Source organism: Nelumbo lutea, chromosome 2 (genome assembly GCF_056320005.1).
Source record: "Nelumbo lutea isolate HS-2025 chromosome 2, American lotus-T2T, whole genome shotgun sequence".
In the NCBI taxonomy this organism is placed as follows: domain Eukaryota; kingdom Viridiplantae; phylum Streptophyta; class Magnoliopsida; order Proteales; family Nelumbonaceae; genus Nelumbo; species Nelumbo lutea.
Genome location: NC_142685.1, coordinates 70,135,191 through 70,158,099, shown reverse-complemented (window position 1 = coordinate 70,158,099; position 22,909 = coordinate 70,135,191). Strand labels below are relative to the sequence as shown.

General features: G+C 36.9%; 1 protein-coding gene and 1 long non-coding RNA gene across 3 annotated transcripts in view; one reads left to right on the top strand and one right to left on the bottom strand.

Moving 5' to 3' along the window:
* The window catches only part of LOC148871431 (calcium-dependent protein kinase 20-like), a 62,371-nt gene extending 54,452 nt beyond the window's left edge, over window positions 1–7,919 (top strand). The window contains exons 5-7 of one of the 2 annotated variants that reach the window (XM_088971149.1): window positions 6,287–6,454; window positions 7,204–7,428; window positions 7,560–7,919. In XM_088971149.1, coding sequence (XP_088827275.1) covers window positions 6,287–6,454; window positions 7,204–7,428; window positions 7,560–7,676 — 510 coding nt within the window. In that variant the 3' untranslated portion in view covers window positions 7,677–7,919. The remainder of the gene's footprint in view (window positions 1–6,286; window positions 6,455–7,203; window positions 7,429–7,559) is intronic. The other variant, XM_088971150.1, reaches the window with a different exon arrangement.
* Window positions 7,920–17,050: 9,131 nt separating this feature from the next.
* Window positions 17,051–22,909, bottom strand: LOC148871430 (uncharacterized). The gene is made up of 2 exons (XR_016106964.1): window positions 22,136–22,909; window positions 17,051–19,945 (listed from the first exon to the last, which is right to left on the bottom strand). It is a non-coding gene; the product is annotated as an uncharacterized LOC148871430 (long non-coding RNA).

Genomic DNA, 22,909 nt, shown 5'->3' with positions numbered 1-22,909 from the left:
GTGGCCCTCATGTGGTTCTAGTTCAGCCAACTACATGAGGAGGTTCTAGGGCTGAGAGTTTATAGTCATCCGCCTGATTCTTGGAGGTCATTGGAGGGTTCCCAAGCTTCTACACACTTGGAGAAGGGTTCGGTGACTAGGAAGAATCAGAGAACAAGTTGCTTTGCCTGATTTAAATTCAGAGAAAAGGGTTTTCGAAGTCCTCCTAAAGGACAAGTGTTCGGCCTGGTTTATAGTTCAAACCAGAGACTCTCTTACTGTAAGTCTTTGCTCAGTTGTTTCTGGGTTAATTTTTTTTACTGTTCTGGACTGTTAAAAGTCCGAAGTTTCTTTGGAAACAGTACAACTATTCGGTTATCCTCTGGTATGATTTAATCCAGAGATTTCTGGGTTGTTTTTCATTTCTTTTCTGGACTGTTAAGTACCCGAAATACCTCTGGAATCACTACTGCTGAGACTGCTTCATTCGGCCACTGTTGCTGGACTACTCCTACTCAGAAATTTATGGGTTGCTTTGGAGGTCCTATTCGGCTGATTATTGGGTTGGGAAGTTGCTGAGACTGTTTTAAAACTAAGTGATACTAGTCTCATCTTCATTCCAGCCCCTTATTGAAGGCTGAAATAGTAAACAGTGCCCTATACTTTGAAGGCTGAAATAGTAAACAATGGGCTGTTAAGTATTGCACACTGAGTGTTCGACAAAAGGTCTCTTAAGGACTGTGGTCTTTTGTCTTCCTCTTTGGGACATCGCCTGTTAGAATCTGAAATACCTTGTGATTGGAGGTTGTTGGGTGTCTTTTTGAAGGCTGAAACAGTAAAGAAAGAACTACCACCGAACTTTGCATGATGGATTTCTCAAACTTTGAAAACAAGAATACTGCTGAATATGGGCAGATTTTGGGAACCCCAACCGATTCTATGCTAGCTGTAACTACAGTCAAGCTTGATGGGACCAATTACTTGGCTTGGTCACAATCAGTGAAAATCCATATTTGTAGCAAAGGAAAATGGGGTTTTATTTCTGGGAGCAGAAAGCTCCTTCAGAGGATGATCCATCTTATGAGAGATGGGTACAAGAAAACTACACTGTGATTGGGTGGCTTGTGAACTCAATGCAGCCACAGACCAGTCAACATTATCTGTGGATGAATTCGGCTAAAGAAATCTGTGATAGTGTTGTAGAGACTTACTCCCAGAAGTTGAATGTTTCTAGAGCTTACAAACTGAGAAGTGATGTGAAGAATCTAAGACAGGAGGAGAAGTCACTTGCAGCATACTTCTCAATCTTAAAATCTATATGGCAAGAGATTGATTTGATAGATGCTGTGACTTGGGATACCCTAAGGATGCTGAAACATACAGGAAATTGGTTGAACGGAATAGGGTCTTTGAGTTCTTGACATGGCTGAATTCTGAATATGATATTACAAAGCAAAACATCTTGTCCAAGGAAGATGTTTCATTGTCACAAGCATATACTCTGGTTAGCAGTGAAGAAAGTAGAAGGCAAGTGCAGGTTCAAGGAGTTGGTATCAATGATCATTTTGCAAATATGGGAATTAAACCCAAAGGGGTTACAGAAGCTCACAGTGGCACAGGAAGGAAGGAAGTGGTGTGTCAATATTGTAAGAAGTCGAAACATACAAAGGACAAGTGCTGGAAATTGCATCCCAATCTTGTACCTATCAGATTCCAGAAGAAGAATGATAGTAGAAAGACAAGAAGTGCACATGCAGCCACAGGCACAGATACAGAGGTTGAATCTACCAGTGCACAGTTGGCAGCCATGAAAGATGAATATGAGAAGTTTGGAAAGATGATCAGTCAGCTTGAAGGTGCATCTTCATCATCCATCCCTTCTGGAAGTTCAGCCACCATTGCATTTGCTCACTCAGGTATAAAGGCTTTTGTTAACCATGCATCCACCTCAGGTAAACACAAAACCCCTTGGATCATTGACTCAGGTGCTTCTGATCACATGACCAACCTTTTCACTTTATTTGTTTCATATGATTTACTTCCTGGCCGTGACAAAATCACCTTAGCTCATGGTTCTCTTGCCCCTATTTCCGACAAGGGAACTGTCAAGGCTACAGACTCCTTACTCTTATCTTCCACTATTCATGTGCCTAAATTAAATACCAACTTATTATCTGTAAGTAGCCTGACCAAATCATTGAATTGTTGTGTAACCTTTTTCCCTTCTCACTGTGTGTTTCAGGACCTGAAGTCTCAGAAGGTGATTGGGAGTGGCCATGAAGCAAATGGAATATACTTGCTCGACACCCCTGGCCAATGCTTTGATCATCCCAAGAATGTTGCTTTTGGTTCTACTTTTTTAGAGTCTGTTAGTCAAATTATGTTGAGTCATTGTCGGTTGGGTCATTTACCTTTTTCTGCTTTAAGCCATTTGTTTCCAAAACTGTTTAAGGGAGTCAATGTGTCCAGTCTCAATTGTGAGTCTTGTCAGTTGTCAAAGCATTGTAGAAAAAATTACCTTGTGAGCAATAAAAGATCATCTTTTCTTTTTCATATTGTGCACTCTGATGTGTGGGGGCCATACCATTTATCCTCTATGGGGGGTTATAGATATTTTATCTTGTTTATTGATGACTTCTCTAGATTCACCTGGATATACTTAATGAAATCCCGGGATGAAGTCCCAAGACTTGTGAGGCAATTTCATGAGCTTGTTCTAACTCAATTTGGTACCAGAATTAAGGTTTTCAGATCTGACAATGCAAAAGAGTATTTTGAGAAGAGTTTATCCTTGTATCTTTCAGACATGGGGGTTATTCATCAAAGCTCCTGTGTTAGAACCCCTGAACAAAATGGAGTTGTTGAGAGGAAAAATAGACATATTGTTAAAGTTGCAAGGAGCTTTTTGTTTGCCTTACATGTTCTCACAAGATTTTGGGGTGATGCTGTACTTACTGCTACCTATCTCATAAACCATATGCCATCTAGGGTACTAGGGTTTAAATCCCCCTTCAGTCTTCTTCATCTAGACAAGAATCTCTTCCCAATTCCTATTCGTGTGTTTGGCTGTACCTGCTATGTTCACATTCCAAGTGTGCAAAGACACAAGTTTGAACTGAAAGCCCACAAATGTATCTTCCTTGGTTAATCCCCCACACAAAAGGGTTATTGCTGTTTTGATCCAAAGACTGGCACCCGACATGTCTCTATGGATGTTACCTTTAATGAACTTTCTCCTTTTTATGGTTCTTCTCAGGATGGACATTGTCCACAGCGGGAGAGTTTGTCACAAGTTTTTGCTCTTCCTCTTCCTGTCCCAGCTGAGTCTCTTGACAAACCTGTATCCTCACCAAATGAGTCAAAGGAGGATCAATCACTTCATACCTCTTGTCCCAGGGACCCTATTTCTTTACCCCCCACCCTATCCATAATCCCAAAGTGTATCAAAGGCAGAGATCCAGGAATGAACAAGTGGTTTCCTTTACAACAGATGAAGCTCATACATTCCCAATCACAAATGAGATAACAGGTACTGCTTCAATTCCTTTGGAATCATCTTTTCCAGACCTTGATGTCCCCATTGCTGTTAGGAAAGGGAAGCGGAAATGTACTGCACACTGCATTTCCAAACACCTTTCTTATGACCTGCTTTCTCCTTCATACCTTGCCTATCTCTCTTCTGTTGCTTCTAACCCCATTCCTAGGTCCGTCTCAGAAGCTCTTGGGATTCCAGAATGGAGAGATGCCATGGAAACCGAAATGGATGCTCTACATGCAAATGGTACTTGGGAGATGGTGGATTTGCCTAAAGGGAAGGATCCGGTTGGGTGCAAGTGGGTTTTCACCATTAAATACAAGGTTGATGGAACTATTGAGAGGTACAAGGCTAGGCTTGTTGCAAAAGGCTATACACAGACATATGGGATTGACTACCTGGAGACTTTTGCCCTTGTTGCCAAGATGACATCTGTGAGGGTTTTTTTATCTCTGGCAGCTCACTTTGATTGGCCTCTCTATCAGTTGGATGTAAAGAATACATTTCTGAATGGTGACTTACATGAGGTACATGAGGAAGTCTATATGTGTCTTCCCCTAGGGATGTATGGGAAAGATATGCAAGGAAAGGTATGCAAATTGAAGAAATCTCTTTATGGTCTTAAACAATCTCCTAGAGCCTGGTTTGAGAGATTTAGAGCTGCACTTGTTAAATTCGGCTATGTTCAGACATAGTCGGATCATACTCTGTTTGTGAAGAAAAGTAGATCTTTGGCAGTGTATCTCATTGTGTATGTTGATGACATTATAGTGACTGGTGATGATGCCTCAGGCATTCTGGTTCTTAAGTCTTTCCTCGGTATAGAATTTGAGATTAAGGATCTGGGGGAGTTGAGATACTTCCTTGGCATAGAAGTTGCCAGATCCAAGGATGGGATCCTTATTTCCCAAAGGAAATATGTTCTTGATTTATTGTCTGAAACTGGAAAACTGGGTGCAAGACCAGTTGCAACTCCCATTGATATGAGTCACAAACTTTCAGCTACAGATGGAACTCTGTTGGAAGACAAAGGGGTTTTTCAGAGACTTCTTGGGAAGCTTCTGTACCTGTGCATGACTAGACCAGATATTGCGTGTGCTGTCAGTTTCATTAGCCAGTTCATGCATGCTCCTAGAGATACTCATATGGCAGCATAATAACGGATTTTGTGCTATCTGAAAGGCTCTCTAGGGAAAGGAATCTTATTTACCAAGCATGACCACTTGAAACTTGAAGCCTATACTGATGCTGATTGGGCTGGAAATATGGATGACAGAAGATCTACTTCAAGATATTGCAGTCTGGTGGCTGGTAAGGTTGTCTCTTGGAGGAGTAAGAAACAATCTGTTGTGGCCAGATCCTCTGCAGAAGCAGAGTATCGGGCCATGGCACATGGGGTCTCGGAATTGTTGTGGCTAAGGTCCTTAATGGAAGAACTTGGGATTGATCATGACAGACCCATGATGTTGTACTATGATAATCAGGCTGCCATAAACATTGCTCACAACCCGGTACAACATGATCGAACCAAACATATTGAAGTTGATAGACATTTTATTCGAGAAAGAGTCTCCTCCGGAGAAGTGTGCCTTCCATTCGTTACCTCTGAAGGACAATTGGCAGACTTTCTCACCAAGGGCATTTCCAAGGCAAGACTTCATCATGACACTGGCAAGCTGGGCATGATTGACATCTATGCTCAGCTTGAGGGGGAGTGTAGAGAAGATGGGCCGAATGGTCCATAGGCTGTTACTGTATATTATCTTTATGTTCTTCTCTGTAATGGGCCTTATTCTGGGCACATACTCTTTTATGTTCCTCTTTTGTAATTTCTTGTCCAACTAAGGACCTCTCTTGTAATTACTAAAAGATTAACTTAATAAAAGTGTATTAGAGAGTTAAGAGGGAGGTTAAGTTCGAACTCCTCATCCTCTAACTCTTCTTGCCGCAGCTCTCTCTTCTTCTCTAATCTTCTCTTGCTAGTTTTCTTTGTTTCAAACACAGTCCCTACTTCTAGGACTGTTTTTCAACTATAAACAACATATATATATATATATATATATATATATAACACACACACACACATCACATCAGAGTGGATCTTTTCAGAACGGATAGGGGGCTGATCTGAACTCGACCCAATTTTCAATTGGATCATGATCCAATCCATTTACACCTGTATTTAAAACCCGAATTGATTAGTAAGAAATAACTTGAAGATTTAATCCAATTGACTCACAAGAACAATCACTAGGACTTCTTCCTCTTCATCATCATCATCATCATCATCTTCTTCTTCCTAGGACCAAAACGAGGGCTCAGCCTTATGTTTTGTATATTTTCTTTCTTTATTTTTCTTCTCATAAATATGTTGGTTTTCTATCTTTTGATATGGGTTTTATAGTTATTTCATGAGAATTATGGTAATTATTAGTTAATCACTACTTATTACTATTAAACCTGGGGAAAACTACCCTAGGATATATATATATATATATATATTAAAAAACTCATCACCTAGGCGACTAGGCAACAAGGCACTCCCCTATCACCTAGCTTCGTCTTGGTGCCTTAAAAACTATGATGGCCTTTTGATATTTATCTCTACACTCATATACATATAAAAGTAGCATATATCCTATACTAGTTTGAGATGTGGCTTGGTTTCTGATAAGCCAATACATGGTTATAATCTAGAGTTCCTCCTATGTTCTGGAGAAAAATTTTCAAGCCATTGAATGACAACATGTCAATTCGTCTTATCCATTACAGGTCATTGCTGAAAAGGTGTCTGAAGAGGAAATTGCTGGCCTGAAGCAAATGTTTAAGATGATAGACACAGATAATAGTGGACACATCACTTTTGAAGAACTCAAGGCTGGTTTGGAAAGAGTGGGTGCTAATCTCAAGGAGTCTGAAATTTATGCATTAATGCAAGCTGTAAGTTTCCATTTGGATTTCATATGCAAGGTTTCTGTTATAGTTAATAGTGGCTCTGATCAGCTAATTTCTGATTGTATGGTGGAAAGACTGTCCTGATCATCTTAATTTATAAAAATGATTGAAATTTCAGTTTCTAAAACATTATCACAATGCATGAATCTAGCAATTTTTAGAAAAAAGCATAGGAACATGACAAGGGGAAGGAAGTAAAAGGCTAAGTTATTTTCTTGTACTAGAATCCCAATGCCACATCCTGGAAGACATAAATACGCTTTTATGTTTATGAGTTATGATTTGTACATTGAGAACCATGATTAGTGTTCATTATAGTAAGGGAAATTCATTGAGATATTGTTTTGTGGAGAAAATGGTATCTGGCTATTCTATACATTTCCCCTTCCCATTCTTGAGAACATCTTATTCCCTAACTTGTTTTTTGATTCATGTCATTTGTTAACATGCATAATTGAAAGTGCTTGAAGTGACTCGTGCATGTGGATAGCATAGACTTGGAATAGATGACAACTGCACCTTGCAAGGCACTAAACTGCCCGTCTAGGGGATCACTCCTCAAACTTTCCCTTAATGGATTTCTTTGGCATCTTTGCATGTTCTTGTTTGTCTTTCTAGTCCATTGTACCAGAGTTCTGTTGATTTGTTCCAGTCTTGGGATGGAGGTGGTGACAAATTTTATCTCATTTCCCTTCAGCGTTCTATTAACCATCCACTTATTCTTAAAACCACAGGCTGATATTGACAACAGTGGTACCTTAGATTATACCGAGTTCTTAGCTGCAACTCTCCATCTAAATAAAGTTGAAAGGGAGGATCATTTGTATGCAGCTTTCTCATACTTCGACAAAGATGGAAGTGGTTACATCACTCAAGATGAGCTCCAACAGGCTTGTGAAGAGCTTGGCATAGAAGCCACTAACCTTGAAGAAACGATACGAGAAGCGGATCAGGACAATGTTAGTGTCTCTCTTCTAAGAAAATTTGTATATTTACGTTATAAATAAATCCTCTTTGATTGTTGTTAATGATAAAGAAAAATTCCTTGTGTTATTTTGGAGAAAATGATTAATCAATACTGTTTTCCCAGGATGGGCGCATAGACTACAGCGAGTTTGTGGCAATGATGCAAGATAAAGGTTTTGACAAGAAAGGATTTCCAAATGACTCAGGCATTGGGTTTAGGGAAGCCTTAAAGCTTGGCTGATACATAGTAGTTGTCATGTATTTTCAAACTTCTTTTTTCTCTGTATTAGCCATTAGTAGAGTTGGTTGGGGCAAGGTTTTCTTGAGTTGAGTTGCTCTAAGCAGAATTGGAAGTGCATATTAGTTGTAAAAATCGGCCATTTTCCATAGAAAACAAAAAATCAGGTCTATTTAGTGTTTGTTGTATGAACTGACCTTTTTCTTGGTTGGATGAACTACATGTTGCAATAGATGTACATTTCCCCCTATTATAGACTCCATCCATGATGGTACCTTTAGGCTATGTTTGTTTTGAAGGAAAAGGTAGAGAAAAGAAGGGAAAGGTAGGAAAATCTATACAAGGTTTGTAAAGATTTCCTCAACTTTCCCTTCCTTTCTTTACTTTTTCCTTCAAACCATACACAGCTTATAGTTGGTCTGTCTGTCTTACTGCCCTTATTTTACTAGTTTCATCTGTCAATTTTCAGAAGCTTCAAATGAAATTTGCTTGGAAAACAAGTAAAAATGAAAATTTTCATTTTAATTTACAAAGAAGTATGGACAGGCCTAATGCAGATTTCTGATTTCCACTGCAGAGCTATAAACATTTAAAATGTCAAAAACCTCCACTCTACACACCAATGCCCGCCCATGAATTCGAATATAAAGTGATTTGATTGGATAATTTTCCGATTCTGTTAATATGTTTTATTGTATATAACAAGTCTTTAAAAAATTGTGATGGGCACTATTTCAAAAAAAAAAATAATTAATTTTTTAATGTTTTAACTTTTAAATGCAAAGGGTCAAAGACTGCCTCACCCTCTCTCTTACATTTTAACTTCCCAACTTCACTTTTACTGGCATAAGTTATCATGATGGCTTCCTTGCAAAGGCCACAATACTTTCTCTTATGCATTTTACCATTTTAAAATGACTGAAGTCATTTTCTTTTGCTTGGTCTTTACCATTAGTTCCTTTCTTTGCTTCCTCTTCAATTTTACCGATTTGTTTGTTTGCTGACTCTTGTCTCTGGCACATATGGCTGCGAGTAATTGCAACTTACCTTTCTTCTTTCTATTTTCTTCTCAAACCGTAACCCTTCATTCTATCTTCTTTCAAGTTGTTCATCATCTTTGTCAGCCCTTGAACATTATTGGCACTTCAATTTGGTTGGGAGAGTCATGCTATTTTGGAAAATGCAAGTAGAAAAAGGTCCCATTTCCCCTTTCTGGTTCATCGGCCATTTCTGTTCACGTTTTAGAGATTGTCTTCTCACCTACGGTTGTACAAATACGCCAATCCACCATTGAAACAATGTTAAGGTTTGTTATTTATCTTTGTCTGTTTTCAGAGTTTAATAATTAATTCACCGAATACAAATTAGAATTGAAATTGAATTCGAATATTAATTTTCAATATCGGCCAGGCATTAAATTGAATTTGAATATATAAATTTCTAATCGAATTCAAATGTTCCTTTTCTACAGTTTGAATTGGAAAACAAGTAAAGGCAAAATTTTACATCTTCATTTAGTATTGTTTATTTGATAAGAAGACACAAAATTACTTATTTTGTTCAATCATTGAAAAGCAAATTATAGAAAAAATATCATTTTATATTTTTTATTTAATGTTTATTTATACTATACTATTATTAAAAGTGTGAGTAATGGTGTGGAACTTTTGTTTGACTAAATTATCCCAATTTTATAATTTGGTCCTTATCTAATTTTAAGAACAGAAATGTAATTTGCAAAACCACTTTTCTCCTCATTCAATTCCCTACCATTAAGTCTTGTATTTAAAGTATTAACACCTATTAACATTCATTGAATCATTTTCTTAATTATAACACCCCCTATTTTTTGAATTTGATCCCTCTCTAATTGTGAGGCCATAAAATGTAATTTGAAATTACATTTCTCATCATTCTATTTCCTTTCATTAAGTCTTATCTTAAGGTACTAACCTCCATTCTTTACTGAATCTTGTAATTAAAATATTATTTTCACAAAATAAAACAAATAAATTCTATTAATTAGATCTAAATCCAATAATTTTAACAATATAAAATACGTGATTTATAAATTTACTCAAAATGGAATTGTTTTTCAATCATGGTGGTGAGTAAACAATTCAACCATCTGAGTCAAGTGGACTAATCCATGATGTTATAATTAAATAAAAACTTTTAAAATATACATAAATAACAAATATAAAAATTTTGGGTACATTCTTAATGTTTTATATATCATATTAAAGAAAATTAAGTATGGTATAAATAATAATTGTTCTTATTGATGTTAGAATAAAATATAAATTTAAAATCAATCCAAATAGAAATTATTTTTTGTGGGGGCAGGTCAACAAGTCAACCTTTTGAGTCAAATGTGTTAACCCTTGATTAGGGGTATCAACGGTATTCAAAAATCCATTTTCGAATTCGAGATTAGACATAATCGAATTGAATTCAGATATGACCTGATTCGAATAAAAAAATGTTTGAATTCAATTGATTATTTAATTCTTATATATATATATATATTATAATTTAAATATATAATAATTAAATTATATAAATAATTTATATATTTATATATTTAAATATTTATATACTTTATATAAATAAAATATTTACTTATATATTTATTAATTACCTAAAATGATAAATCAGTTGAATTCAAATTGAATCGAATATTCGAATATTTAATCAAATTCAAATTTGAACATTGATTTTTAATATCCACCAGATAACATATTGAATTCTGATAACAAATTTTCTAATCGAATTTGAATTCGGATGTTGCCTGATTCAATTCGAATTCAATCAGTTTACAGTCCTATCCTTGATATCATAATTAAAAAAAATGTAAACATATAACAAACACAATAATATTATGTAATAATACAAAATTTTATAAATAACATTTATGCACCTATCTAATATTTTGTATTATTCATATTAAAGAAAAATAAGTGTGATAAATAATAATTGCTTTATTAATGTCAGAAATAAAATAAAAATTTAAAGTCAATACAAAAATGAATTTGTTTTACTCGTGGTAAGTCAACAATTCAACCTTTTGGGTCATATGTGTCAACCATTGATTTCATAATTAATTAATAAACATTAAAAAAGATAAAAATACAAAAGAATATGAAAACATAGAAATTCTATAGAAAACATTTGGATACATCTCTAATATTTTATATTAATCATAATAAAAATTAGACACAATAAACAAGAATTGTTTTTAACTTTTTATTGATGATATAAATAAAATACAGAATTCAAAACTAACCCAAAAGGGAAATTGTTTTCCTGTTTGATGGTGTATCAATTCAACATTTCAAGTAAAATGTGTCAACTCGTGAATTTATAATTAAATAATAAAATTTTGAAAAGATAAAAACACAAAAATATATAAATTATGTAGAAAACACTTGGACATATCTCTATATTAATGAACCAGAATATGTGTGAAAAATAAGAATAATTTTTATAGAAATAGAAATATAAAAAAATTATAGAAAAATTTTGGAAACATATTATATGCTATCATCATCATGACAAAATTTGTCAGCTGCAAAGCACGTACACACATACTAACAATATAAAAAGTATGAATAGAAGATCCTTGTGTTCTAGAATCTTTCATAACTAAAATGCCCTTCCTTTTAAAATATGGTCCCTCTTTATTGTGACGACAAAAACTGTAATTTGAATACTTATTATTAAGTTCATTCAATTCCCTTTCATTAATTTCTACACTCGAGGTATTAACTCTCATTCTCCCTCATTGAGTTGTATATTCAATGCATTTTGTTTATCATCATTAAATTCCACTAATTAAATTAATACATAATAATTTTAATTGTATAAAAACTTGTATTTTTAAAATTAACTTGGAAACAAAACTATATTTTTTATCTTCAAAAATTATTAATGATGAAAATGGAATATAAACTCTAAAACCAACTAGAAAAGAAATCGTTTTCCAATTGTCTCTCATTATGTCCCATATATAAGGTAGTAACTCTCATTCTCTCATTAAATCCTATATTTAAGTATATTTCTTTCTCATCATTAAATTCTACTAATTAAATCTACAACATTAATTTTAATAGTATAAAAATCAATATTTTTAAAATGTAACCTAAAAAAATTTTCTTCCTCCCTGATAGTGGGTAAGCAATCCATCATTTGGGTCAAATGGGTTAACCAATAGTACCATAATTAAATAATAAATTATATATATATAATAAAAAAAGAATTGGGTATATCTCTAAAATTATATATTTATAATCATAATAAACAAAAATATTCATGATATGTAAAAAGTGTTTTTATTAATGATAGAAATAGAATACAAAATTTAAAATCAAATAAGAAATAAAATGATGTCATAGTTAAATAATAAAGTTTTTAAAAATGGAAAATATAAAGAATTATAAAAGAATTGGGCACGTATCTGATGTCATATATTTATAAAAATAAAAAAATTGGTTATGTTTCTAATATTGTATATTCATTATATTAAACAAAAATAAATATTATACATAAAAGGTAATTTTATTAACAAGGGGAATGAAATACAAAATTTAAAATCAACTTAGAAATAAAATAATTTTCTCTTTGGTTGATGGGTTAGTGGTTTGGGTCAAATGGGTAAATTTATAATTAAATAATAAAGTTTTTAAAAATAGAAAATATAAAGAATCACAAAGTCATGGATTGCCCTATGTCTATCACGGGCATGACTATCGATGTAGACCTACGTATTGGACCTTGGAGGAGTGGGTGTTGCTTCTTGGTAGTGCTCTTAGATGTCTTTGAGGTGATTTTTGGGAATGATTTTTTAGTGATGACTAAAGTGGATGTGATGCCACACCTTGGTGGGTTTCTAATGGATGATGAGACCCAACTAGGATTTATTATTTGGATTGTGCTTAACACTCCAATAGGCAAGAGGAAGGGCTTGGAACTTATGTATGCTATGCAACTAAAAGGTGGCTTATTGAAGGCCCAAATTACTTACTTGGCTATTCTTGTGGAAGTCAAACCAAATGTGACCATGGAGATAGATGCCTTGGTGGCCAAGTTACTAGAGGATCTTTCGGATGTATGCTAGCAGAGATTTTGGAACAGTTGCCACCTTGGTGGAAGATAGACCATGTAATTGAACTGATTCTTGAAGCAAATCCCCCTACTCATGCTTCACACCACATGGGACCCTCATAGTTAGAAGAACTTCAGCAATTGTTGAACGAGTTGTTGACAACATGCTATATATCCTACCTTCCAAAGCTCCCTATGGTGCCTTGATGCTTTACCAAAAGTAGAAGGACAAGTTGATGAAAATGTGCATGGACTATTGTGCCCTAAACAAGGTGACAATGAAGAACAAGTACCTTTTTTTGCTAGTGCTAGACTTCTTAGACTGGCTCATTTATGTCATTTACTTCACCAAGCATAACTTGCATTTTAGTTACTAACAAGTCTGCATTTAGTCTTATCAATGCCACAACTATTTTTTGTAATCTGATGAGCAATGTGTTTTATGGGTTTTGGGACTCTTTCATTATGATGTATCTTGATGAAATTGTTGTATACACCAACCCTAGTAGACCATTTGGTCTATCTTAGAAAAGTTTTGACTAGACTGAGGGAGCACTGATTGCATGTCAAGATGGAGATATGTGAATTAATTTGCTTGGAAGTCATGTTACTCAAGCATTGAGTGAGCAAGGGACAGATGCACATGGATGATAACAAAGTCTAGGCTATTGTAGAGTGGCATGTCCCTACTAGGATTACCAAGTTATGGTCCTTCCTTGGCCTTGCTAGCTATTACCACAAGTTCATCAAAGATTACTCAAAGAAGGTAGCAGTGCTCATGGACTTTCTTAACAAAGATAGGTTGTGGCATTGGCCTTTAATTGACTTAAGCAAGCACATCAGAACCTATTTTAAAGTTTCTAGACTTCACCCTTCACCCTACCTTTCAAGGTACACACCAATGCATTTAACTTTGCTATTGGTGGTGTTTTAGTATAGGAGGGAAACCTAGTTACCTATGAAAGCTAGAAGCTGAATGTAGTACAGAAGTATCCAATAAGGAGATGATTATGGTCATACATTACTTGCAAGTATGGAGACATTACTTGTTGGGGACCAAGTTTGTGGTTCGAACAAATAACATGCCAATGAGTTACTTCCAACACAAAAGAAACTTTTCCCAAAGGAGGCATGGTGATAGAAGTTCTTGGCTAATTTTGATGTAACCTTTGAACATAAGCCTAGGTGGCACAGCTAGGCTATAGATGTTCTTGGCATGATGGCAGTAGGAGAAATGGTGGCGATTATTAGTATTGTAGAGACTAATTTCCTCCCTTGGATCAAGGTCGAGACCTCATAACCCCATCATATAGCAAGTTCAAGAAGGTAGAGTGTGAAGGGAAGGGAGATCCATCATATGAATGGCCGAACCTTGTAGGGAGGTTGGGTGAAATTTCAAAAATCTTATTTCTCCATTCCAGGAATCCTATTCCCTAATTTAGAAAATTACATTTTCAAAGTTCATTCTTGAGACAAACCGGATCAAATTCGAAATCAAGATTAGGGAGAGGAATACCTGATACGGAATCCACGCAAAAAGCTCCTCACAAGATAGGCGTTCACGTCCAAAGAGGTTACCAAATTTGCCTCCACTAAAGATGACACAGCAAATGTTGAGGCAAGATCAGCAAGAAGGGTTCTTCAGCAAAAACCTATGATTCTTCAGCAAGAGTCGTGTAGGATTGTGTGAGTACGACTTCAGATTGTTTCTTCACCAATAAATAATATCAAGAACACTTCTTGATCACTCCAAGAGGTGAAGATTGAACTGGGTAGGGCGGCAAGAGTAGAGGGAGAACAAGATTGCAGAAAAGAAGTCATCTTTCTATAGAATTCACCCCCTTATTTATAACATTCCCTGAATCAGCTTCTTAATCCAATTAGGAATGGATTTCTTGATCCAAATATGATATTTGGATCTGGACTCTCAAGTGGATAAGACTTATCTTATCCAACTACAAATCCTAATCATATTATAAACCCAAATTCGCCCATTTAATTAAACCATTTAAGCCCAATTCGACATGGGCCTTAGTCCCATTGAGTTACACTGCTCACTTTACCCTTTAAATTCTGGCTAGTTTGGCTGTATTTGTATGGTGTGGGACCCTAACATTGATCTACACATTAGCCACATGGGTCCAGTCCAGCCTTTGTTACAAGGCCTGGTCGAATTCACTGTAAAACACAGTGAACCCCTGAGTCCATCAGTATGGGCTTTTAATGGGTGCCATATTTACAATAAATGGTCATTGGGTTTAGTCACCTTATGAAGGCCCAAGGACTATGGGTAGATGCAAGATTAGCCCATTAGGTATCACCCTTAATGGTCTTATACTTAACCTCTCAGCTCATAATGATCAAACACTGCCCGACAAGAGATGATCTCTCCCTTGGCAGGATAAACCTCCCCAGGTCTATTCAACGGCTGTGAATATTCTAAACTAATACGAGTCTCATATGTGTCAAGTTTAAGGGTATTACACAGAAACACACCATATAACATGAATCAAATATGTACTTTTATTCATTTACAATAAATGTCATAACGTACATCAAACTAATTAGAGATAAGGGCATACACTGTCTAATAGAGTGTAGAGATTCTAGGTGGATTATGGTATGGACTTCATCACTAGATTCCCCAAGGTTAAGGGATTTACGTCTACGATGGTCGTGGTAGGTAGACCACTTCTTCAAGTATGCCACATTCAATCCGTCTCCACATGCCTATATGACAAACACGATTGCTTAACTATTCTTCAAGAACATTGTGAAGTACTAGGGTGTACTAAAAGACACTATTAGTGACCAAGATGCTCAATTCACTTGGTGGGTTTAAATGACACCATTCGATTTGCTAGGATCTAAATTGAAGTTCTCAACAAGCAATCAATCTCAAATAGATGGCCAAATTGAGTAGGTGGATGCCACTTTATGATGGCCAACTAGAGGAATTGGATGGATTTATTGTACCAGACACAATTCTACTACAACCTATAGCATAGTTCATCTATAGGGATGAGTTCCTTTGAGTTTCTATGGGACATCAGCCTTAAACCCCTCATTACGTGGCAAGGTAGCACTTAGAGGGAAGGTGTATTGAAACATATCGGTTTGCCTGAGGCAAGCAAGAGTTGGTGGATGAAACCAAAGACAGTTTGGCCAAGGCTATGAAGCAGATGAAGAAATGGGTAGACCAGGACAAGCAACCCATGGAGTTTCATGTTGGAGATCAAGTCTTGCTGAAGCTAAGCCCTCAAATTTAGAAGAACATCCAAGACAATGCATAGAGGCTTGACACCCAGGTATGATGGGTCATTTGAGTTATGTAATGTGTAGGTGTAGTTTTCTTACAAGATAAAGCTTCTAAACATTTGAGCTTGTTAGCAGCATAGGCATCTAACTAAGACTCAATAGGCGCATGACACTAAAATGTCTAGCATTGGGGCCAAGACTTAGACATACACTAGACTAGGTTGGAGTAATGCTATTGGATGCACAAACAAATGGGCCTTGGGATAGACAAGGAAAAGTTGGGTGTGCCATAGTGCACATAGGCTATAGGAACATAGGTGGCTTGGTGTTCATGCCTTAGACTTGACTTAACACCTGAAGCAAATGCTAAGGCAAGGTACAACGACGGTAGGGCAATGTGCCTTGGGCATGCATTGTGTGCAAGCAAAGCATTGAGGATGTGCGACGATGTTGATATGATTTTTCAAATACCTTAATGTATTCTTCTAGTAAAGCTTGAAAAGCTTAATATAGTATTTAGGGGAAGGTCTTAACTCTCCCATTGGTAGAACCAACAGCAAGATAGGTGCCCATGCCTTAAGATTGGATGGGGGAAGTGGTGTTGGTGGCCACATACACTTAGAAGTGAAATAGACACGGTTGCTTACATAGTTGGTTGAGAGTGCATGTGGGTAGGCCGCATGCATTTAACTAAGGCAACCAATGAGCTAGGAGTTGGATGTGTTCTTGGTATGACCACAAGTAGACTAATAGTCGTATGCACATGTGAACTGGTATCCAGGCCATGCATAAACCACATGACAGACTATCATGACTTAGACCAAGTGGTTGTTCATAATTATTGTCTAGATGAGGATGTTGAGCAATTATGGGCTATCAACTTATGTGTTTGCTGTGGAACACAACACATTGTCACAAGACTAGTTAACGAGGCCCCGTGCGGCACTCGATTGAGTCGAATAAGCCTATGAAACAAAGCAACAAGCAAGAAAATGTAACAATGATATGGCACACAAATTAGTAAAAATGCTACTTGTATTACATTAATATGGTAAACACGGGTACATAGTACAGTATGAAGGGTCCTTCATGCTTAACCTTTACACCTTAGTTCGCTTCTAACTACTCACCTCTCCTTAAAGAAGCACTTAAGCTTTTGGGGCTCTAAAAGATACATCAAAATTTTGAAAAATCATATTGTATAGTTTCAATAATGCCATTAACATCCCCCCATACAAAATATTCGTATTGCCCCACCCAAGACAAACACAATGGCACTCTAAAGGCATGACGAGGGCACGACAGTAGGTTCTTGAAGCATGGTGAAGAGTTCACTTTTCATAGTCTCCTCCACTCAATTCGATCTTTGTCCTCTGGGATCAACTTCTACTAGTCCCTTGGAGTTGTTGAGCAAGAGATTAATTCTTCATCTATCTCACAAACATGTTGTCATCCGAGGCTTGGCATATGCTTGGATGGTAAGGTTGAAGTAGCTCGTTAGGTTGGGGAGTCCTATATGTAGTTCTCAAACTAAGTCTTTTCCTGACAACTTCGAGGTATGACATTGGATGGTTTGGCTTGTTTGTAAGCAAAGTTGGGGCCAAGACATGGTCAAAATGATGTTTTGGATTGTTGGGGCATTGGTTCTTGTAAATTCTTTTCCAAGGGTGACTCCTCATAAGGATACTATAGGGGTTTTCTTAAGGAAAGGCGCGAAAGTGATCCCTATATGGATTGGGTGGCACTTGCTCTCCTCGATGGTTGTGGTAGTATGCATGGTTGTAGTTGGAGACAACCTTGGGTCTTTTATTTGAGTTGTTTTGAAAAGATTGTGGTGCTGCTACAGCATTGGTGATGTTAGTGGAGTCTTCTTCACAGTCTGCAAAGGTTGTGTGGCTTCCACTATGATAATGGTGATGTTGGTGGAGTCTTCTCCACAGCAATGTCTTCTTCCTTGCTAGTCTTGGTGGGAATGGTTGTAGTTAGGGTCTTCTTGGCAACGACTTGGGTTGGCGTTTCTAGCTAGAGTTGAAGTGTTGAAACTTACTACTTTTGCTTTTTGTTGTTGTAACCATAATAACCATGTAGGGCATAAAGTCTACTCCTAGGATCACATTGAAGTCATCCATGTAAACGACAGAGGGATCAACATTCTTATCCCAAGTGCCGATTTGGAGTCTTACATGATTGACCATACCTTCGATGGGTTTGACACTTGTGTTAATAGCTTTGGTCCAATGTAGTTCCTTTGAAATGGTAAAATTAAGTGTTTTGCCTTAGTGGCTGAAATGAAATTGTGAGTGGCCCTAACTAGTGCTCGGGTTGGTGTCCTGTCAAGGCATATGTCAACATACCTCAATCCTCTCTTGATTGAAGCAAGTTGTTTAGATGTAGCCTTTTTTTTCAAAATGACATTAAAAAGTTGAAAAGTGCCCACTCTTGGTAATTGTATGCTCTACTCCCCGTTGCTTTGCTCGTCACCACTGAGTTTAGCAATAAGGGCTTCCGCTTTGGGCAATTGTAATCCGCCCCACAAATGTAATAACTAGGAGGATGGGTTGGTTTCCCTTTATATCTATTGTTGTAAGAGTTTCGGTCTCCTTGTAGCTGCTTTCCCTTTGTTACGTAGGTGATTGGTTGTAGTAGGGCTGCTTCTCTTGAAGGGAGCTCGGTTGTCTATCTTCCCCACTCAAACTTGAGGTACGTGGGCTTAAAGACTTTATAGTTTCTTCATCCAATAGTTTCATCTTGTTGAGTTGTTCAGCCATTGCCATGAATATAGAAAGGTCTTGAATACCTCATTGTTGAAGCTCTAAATCTGCCCATGGTTGTAGCCATGAAGTTAAATAACAAGTCCTTGTCAGACATGTTAGTAATCTCCAAGGCAAGAGTTAAAAACTCCTTGATGTACTCATGGAGGGAGTCGTCATGCTTAAGGGACTTCATGTTATGGCGGGCTAGGTACTCCACATTCTTTGGATAGAACTACTTCAATTCTCACTTAAAATTGGCCCAAATGTTAATGGTGCATCTACCCCATTTAATGTCAATACGTCTTTTGTGCCACCATAAGATAGCAACATCAACCAAATACATGGCAGTTGTGCAGACTTGAGCCTTTTCATCCTCAATGTTGGTTGTCACAATGTATTGTTCCATTTTCCATAGAAAGTTGTCATGCTCATGCATTATGTGTTCCAAAATAAGGAGTTGGCTCCCTAATCGTGATGTGGGAGGGAGTGTATGTGCATGGTTGAGGTACTAGTTGGATTGGTAATAGCTCTCTTTAGGATAGCACACTCTGCGTTAAGTTCCTCTAGTTGGGTTTGGACATTGGTGGAAGTACACAAGGTTGACTTCGACAGCCCATTCTCCATTGATTTCATTTAATTGGGCCTGGATGGCCGTTGGGGAAGACATGGCCCTCCTCCATGTTTCTTGCTCGCTTCTCATTTCGTCAAGCTTACCTTGATCATTATAGTGGGATGAGCTTCCTTCTTATTGGCATGTAATGCTGCAAACTTCCTTAGGGTTCTGTTGAACATGTCACAAACCTTATTGGCAACACCACTTATATGGTCTTCCACCTCTACCACTCCACTCTCGATGGTTTCGATATTTTGTGGAGCTCATCCACTCAATCATGCACCTAGCCCATAGTGGCTTCACAACATAACATGCGTAAGTCAGTGGTTACATGCTTGTTTGTAGATTTTTCACGCTTGCTTGGTTTTGATGTTCAGGTCTTTGGTGTTTTGTCCTTGAGGATGTCATGATCCAATGCATCATTGATCTCATGGGCCTGGGAGAGTCCATGCTAAATCTCCTTTGCAATGTCCCTGTTGTGCTTCATGGCATCGCTTGTGTTTTTAGGTCAAATGGCCAATGATGAGATCCTGCTCTGACACCAACTGTCACAGGCTAATTGATAAGGCTTTGTGCGGTGCTCAATTGAGTCGAGTAAGCTTATGAAACAATGCAATAAGCAAGAAAAGGCAACAATGGTGGGATAAAAATTAGTAAAAAAAGACTACTTGTATTGCATTAATATGGTAAATGCAAGCAGACAGTACAATGTCAAGGGGCCCCTGTTCTTAACCTTCACACATCAATTCCCTTCTGTCTACTCACCTCCCCTAAAGAGTCACTTAAGCTTATGGGGTTCTAACAGAAAGATACAACAAAATGTTGAAAAATCATACTAGATAATTACAATAATGCCATTAGAATTCCCCTATACAAAATACATGTATTGCCCCACCCAAGGCACTTCGAAGTATTGTTGAAGGCATGATGGCATGACAACATGGGGTTAGGCTAGGGGCTAGCTTGGATGATTGCTTTTCAAGCATAACTTTGGCATTGGGTTCAGACTAGATATCCTTATGGGCATTGATTGTAATTGTTGTTTTGTATAAGCCCATTGTTTTTTTTTTTTTTTGGTAATAAGCCCATTGTTGGGAGTTTGCGCAGGTGTCCTATGAGGCACCTCATATTTGTATCTTGTGGCCTATTTAAGAGGCTTGACCAAGATATTAGGGGCATCTTGCGCATGAAATTTTTTATTAAATGTGTAGTAATAAAGTGTTTGGTAACTGCCCTTTAATAACCGCTATTGCACATTTGTTCCTTTACTTTCATTTTCTGTTGGTTAGCTGACCAAGGCAAGACGTTTGGTGCCACACAAGGTTTTAACGAAAGAAAAAAAGAAGGTAAAATAAAAAAATCTCCCTGTGAAGTTTCTAACAATAATAAAAACCTCTCCTCTAGTTTAACTTTAGTAAAATCCTCCCTTCTATTTTCAAAAAAAAAAAAATCGACAATTTTTTTTTTTTAAATACCATTAATGAACCTGACGGAAAACGTTAAACCGATGATAATTTTTTTTAAAATACCCATTTTACCCTATACGAGTTATTGTGTACATATGGTTACTAAAATACCCTTTGCTCTCTCTTATTATCTTGGTTCCTGAAAAATGGGTGAGGAACGAACGAGGAAGAGGGGCAGCTGGAGAACGAACTAGAAGAATAACAAACATAGGAAGAAGGATTTTGGTCACACAACTTCTACAAGGCTTTCAGCAGCAAAACCAGGGAACTACAAAGCCAAAAACTCCACAAGATTCAGGACAAAATCACTCAAGTTGATCTTTATTTACCAAAAACTCCACAAGGTTCAGGACAAAATCACTCAAGTTGATCTTTATTTCGGTCACACAATCCTATCTTCTATAAGTTCATCTCTGTTCTTGGTTTCTTATTCTGCTACTTGGTTGTTATTAGACAGAAAACTTTGCCTTGCATCAATTTTTCAGACCTACCCCTGCTTGCTTCCTAATCCAATGGTTCCAAAAAGCTGCCTCATTCTAGTTTGATGGATCCTAAGCAATGTTACGCATTCATTGGTACCGTTCATTAGCACCAACATTGTTCAGGTTGTGGGAAAATGCAAAGGTGGACCAAGTGAAGCGACCATGGAAAAAAGAGTTCTTACAGTAACCATTCCGATGCAATGAAGACTCTAAAAGGCCCGAAGTCAAGGCTATTGAAATCTCTAGCTAGAACAAATACTGTAATGCTCCCATCTGCTGATGCATTCATTGTCAACTAACATTGTAAAAGATGGGAAGATATGGCCTTTGCAGGGTTGAGATTGTGTAGAACTTGTTTGATGTACTATCGAACCAAATTATCCATTCAAAAAGATTTAATTTGGATATACACCATAAAGGCATTGGGGTTGCTAGCAGTAGAGTGCTTGGAGGAACGATGACAGAATCGGCCTTCAATGAAAGAAGTTAAAGAGGAGATAGAGTATATTATGAGTATTGTGACTCAGCAGAGGTTTCAGAGGCCAAGAAGGATTCATAGAAGGGGCTGGCATACTTTCCCAATTCAAGAATTGGTTGGTCAGACCCATTTGACATGTCTTCTGTATTTTACTTTGGCGGATTAGATAGAGATCGAACTCAAGACGAACTCAAGAAATCAGAAATCAAAAATTGAACTCAAGAAATCAGAAATCAAAAATTGAACTCAAGAAATCAGAAATCAAAAATTGAACTTAAGATATTGAACTCAAGAAATCAGAAATCGAACCTAAAAAACACATATGTCGTCCGGTGAAGAATAGTCACTGAAATATTTGCAAAGCCACAGATGCCATCCGGTGAAGAATATTCCTGCAAGATGAAAATGAACTATAGAAGAAAACGAACTCCCGTGAAGAAGAAAATGAACTCTCATGAAGAAAACGAACTCTGGTGAAGAAATTGGCCAACAAGATGAAACCGGCCGTCGTCCGGTGAAGAATCGTCGTGGGAATATTTTAGGAAGTGGAATATTCCGAGCACTGTCTGCTTGCAATAGTTAGGGTTAGGGTTTGACTGTTTTCTCAAGAGAGTGTAATGAGTTTTTCGAGTAAGGGTAAAACTAGTATTTTGCAAATAGATTAGATGAGGTATAAGGATAAAAATGTAATTTTGAATGTTCTGTCAGGTTCATTAACTGAAGGGAGGTTTTTGTCGATTTTTGTGAAAATAAAGGGAGGGTTTTGCTAAAATTAAACTAGAGGGGAGGTTTTTATTATTGGCGGAAACTTCAGGGGAGGTTTTTGTGTTTTACCAAAAAAAAAACTACCCTCATTTCACCTTACCATGTAATGTAATGACACATTGGAAAATGCTTTATTTTAATAATAAACAAAATTGTGGGTTCTCATATGACTAAAGAAGTACCATCAGTAGAAAACTTTGCTCTCCGGGCCCCATGGGTTTATTTTTCAGTTGTTGTATGACTTGTATTTTCTTTTTTCAATTTGGATTTTGGAGTTTGGGTTATCGACCATAAAGGTGATGATTGAATATGCAGAGA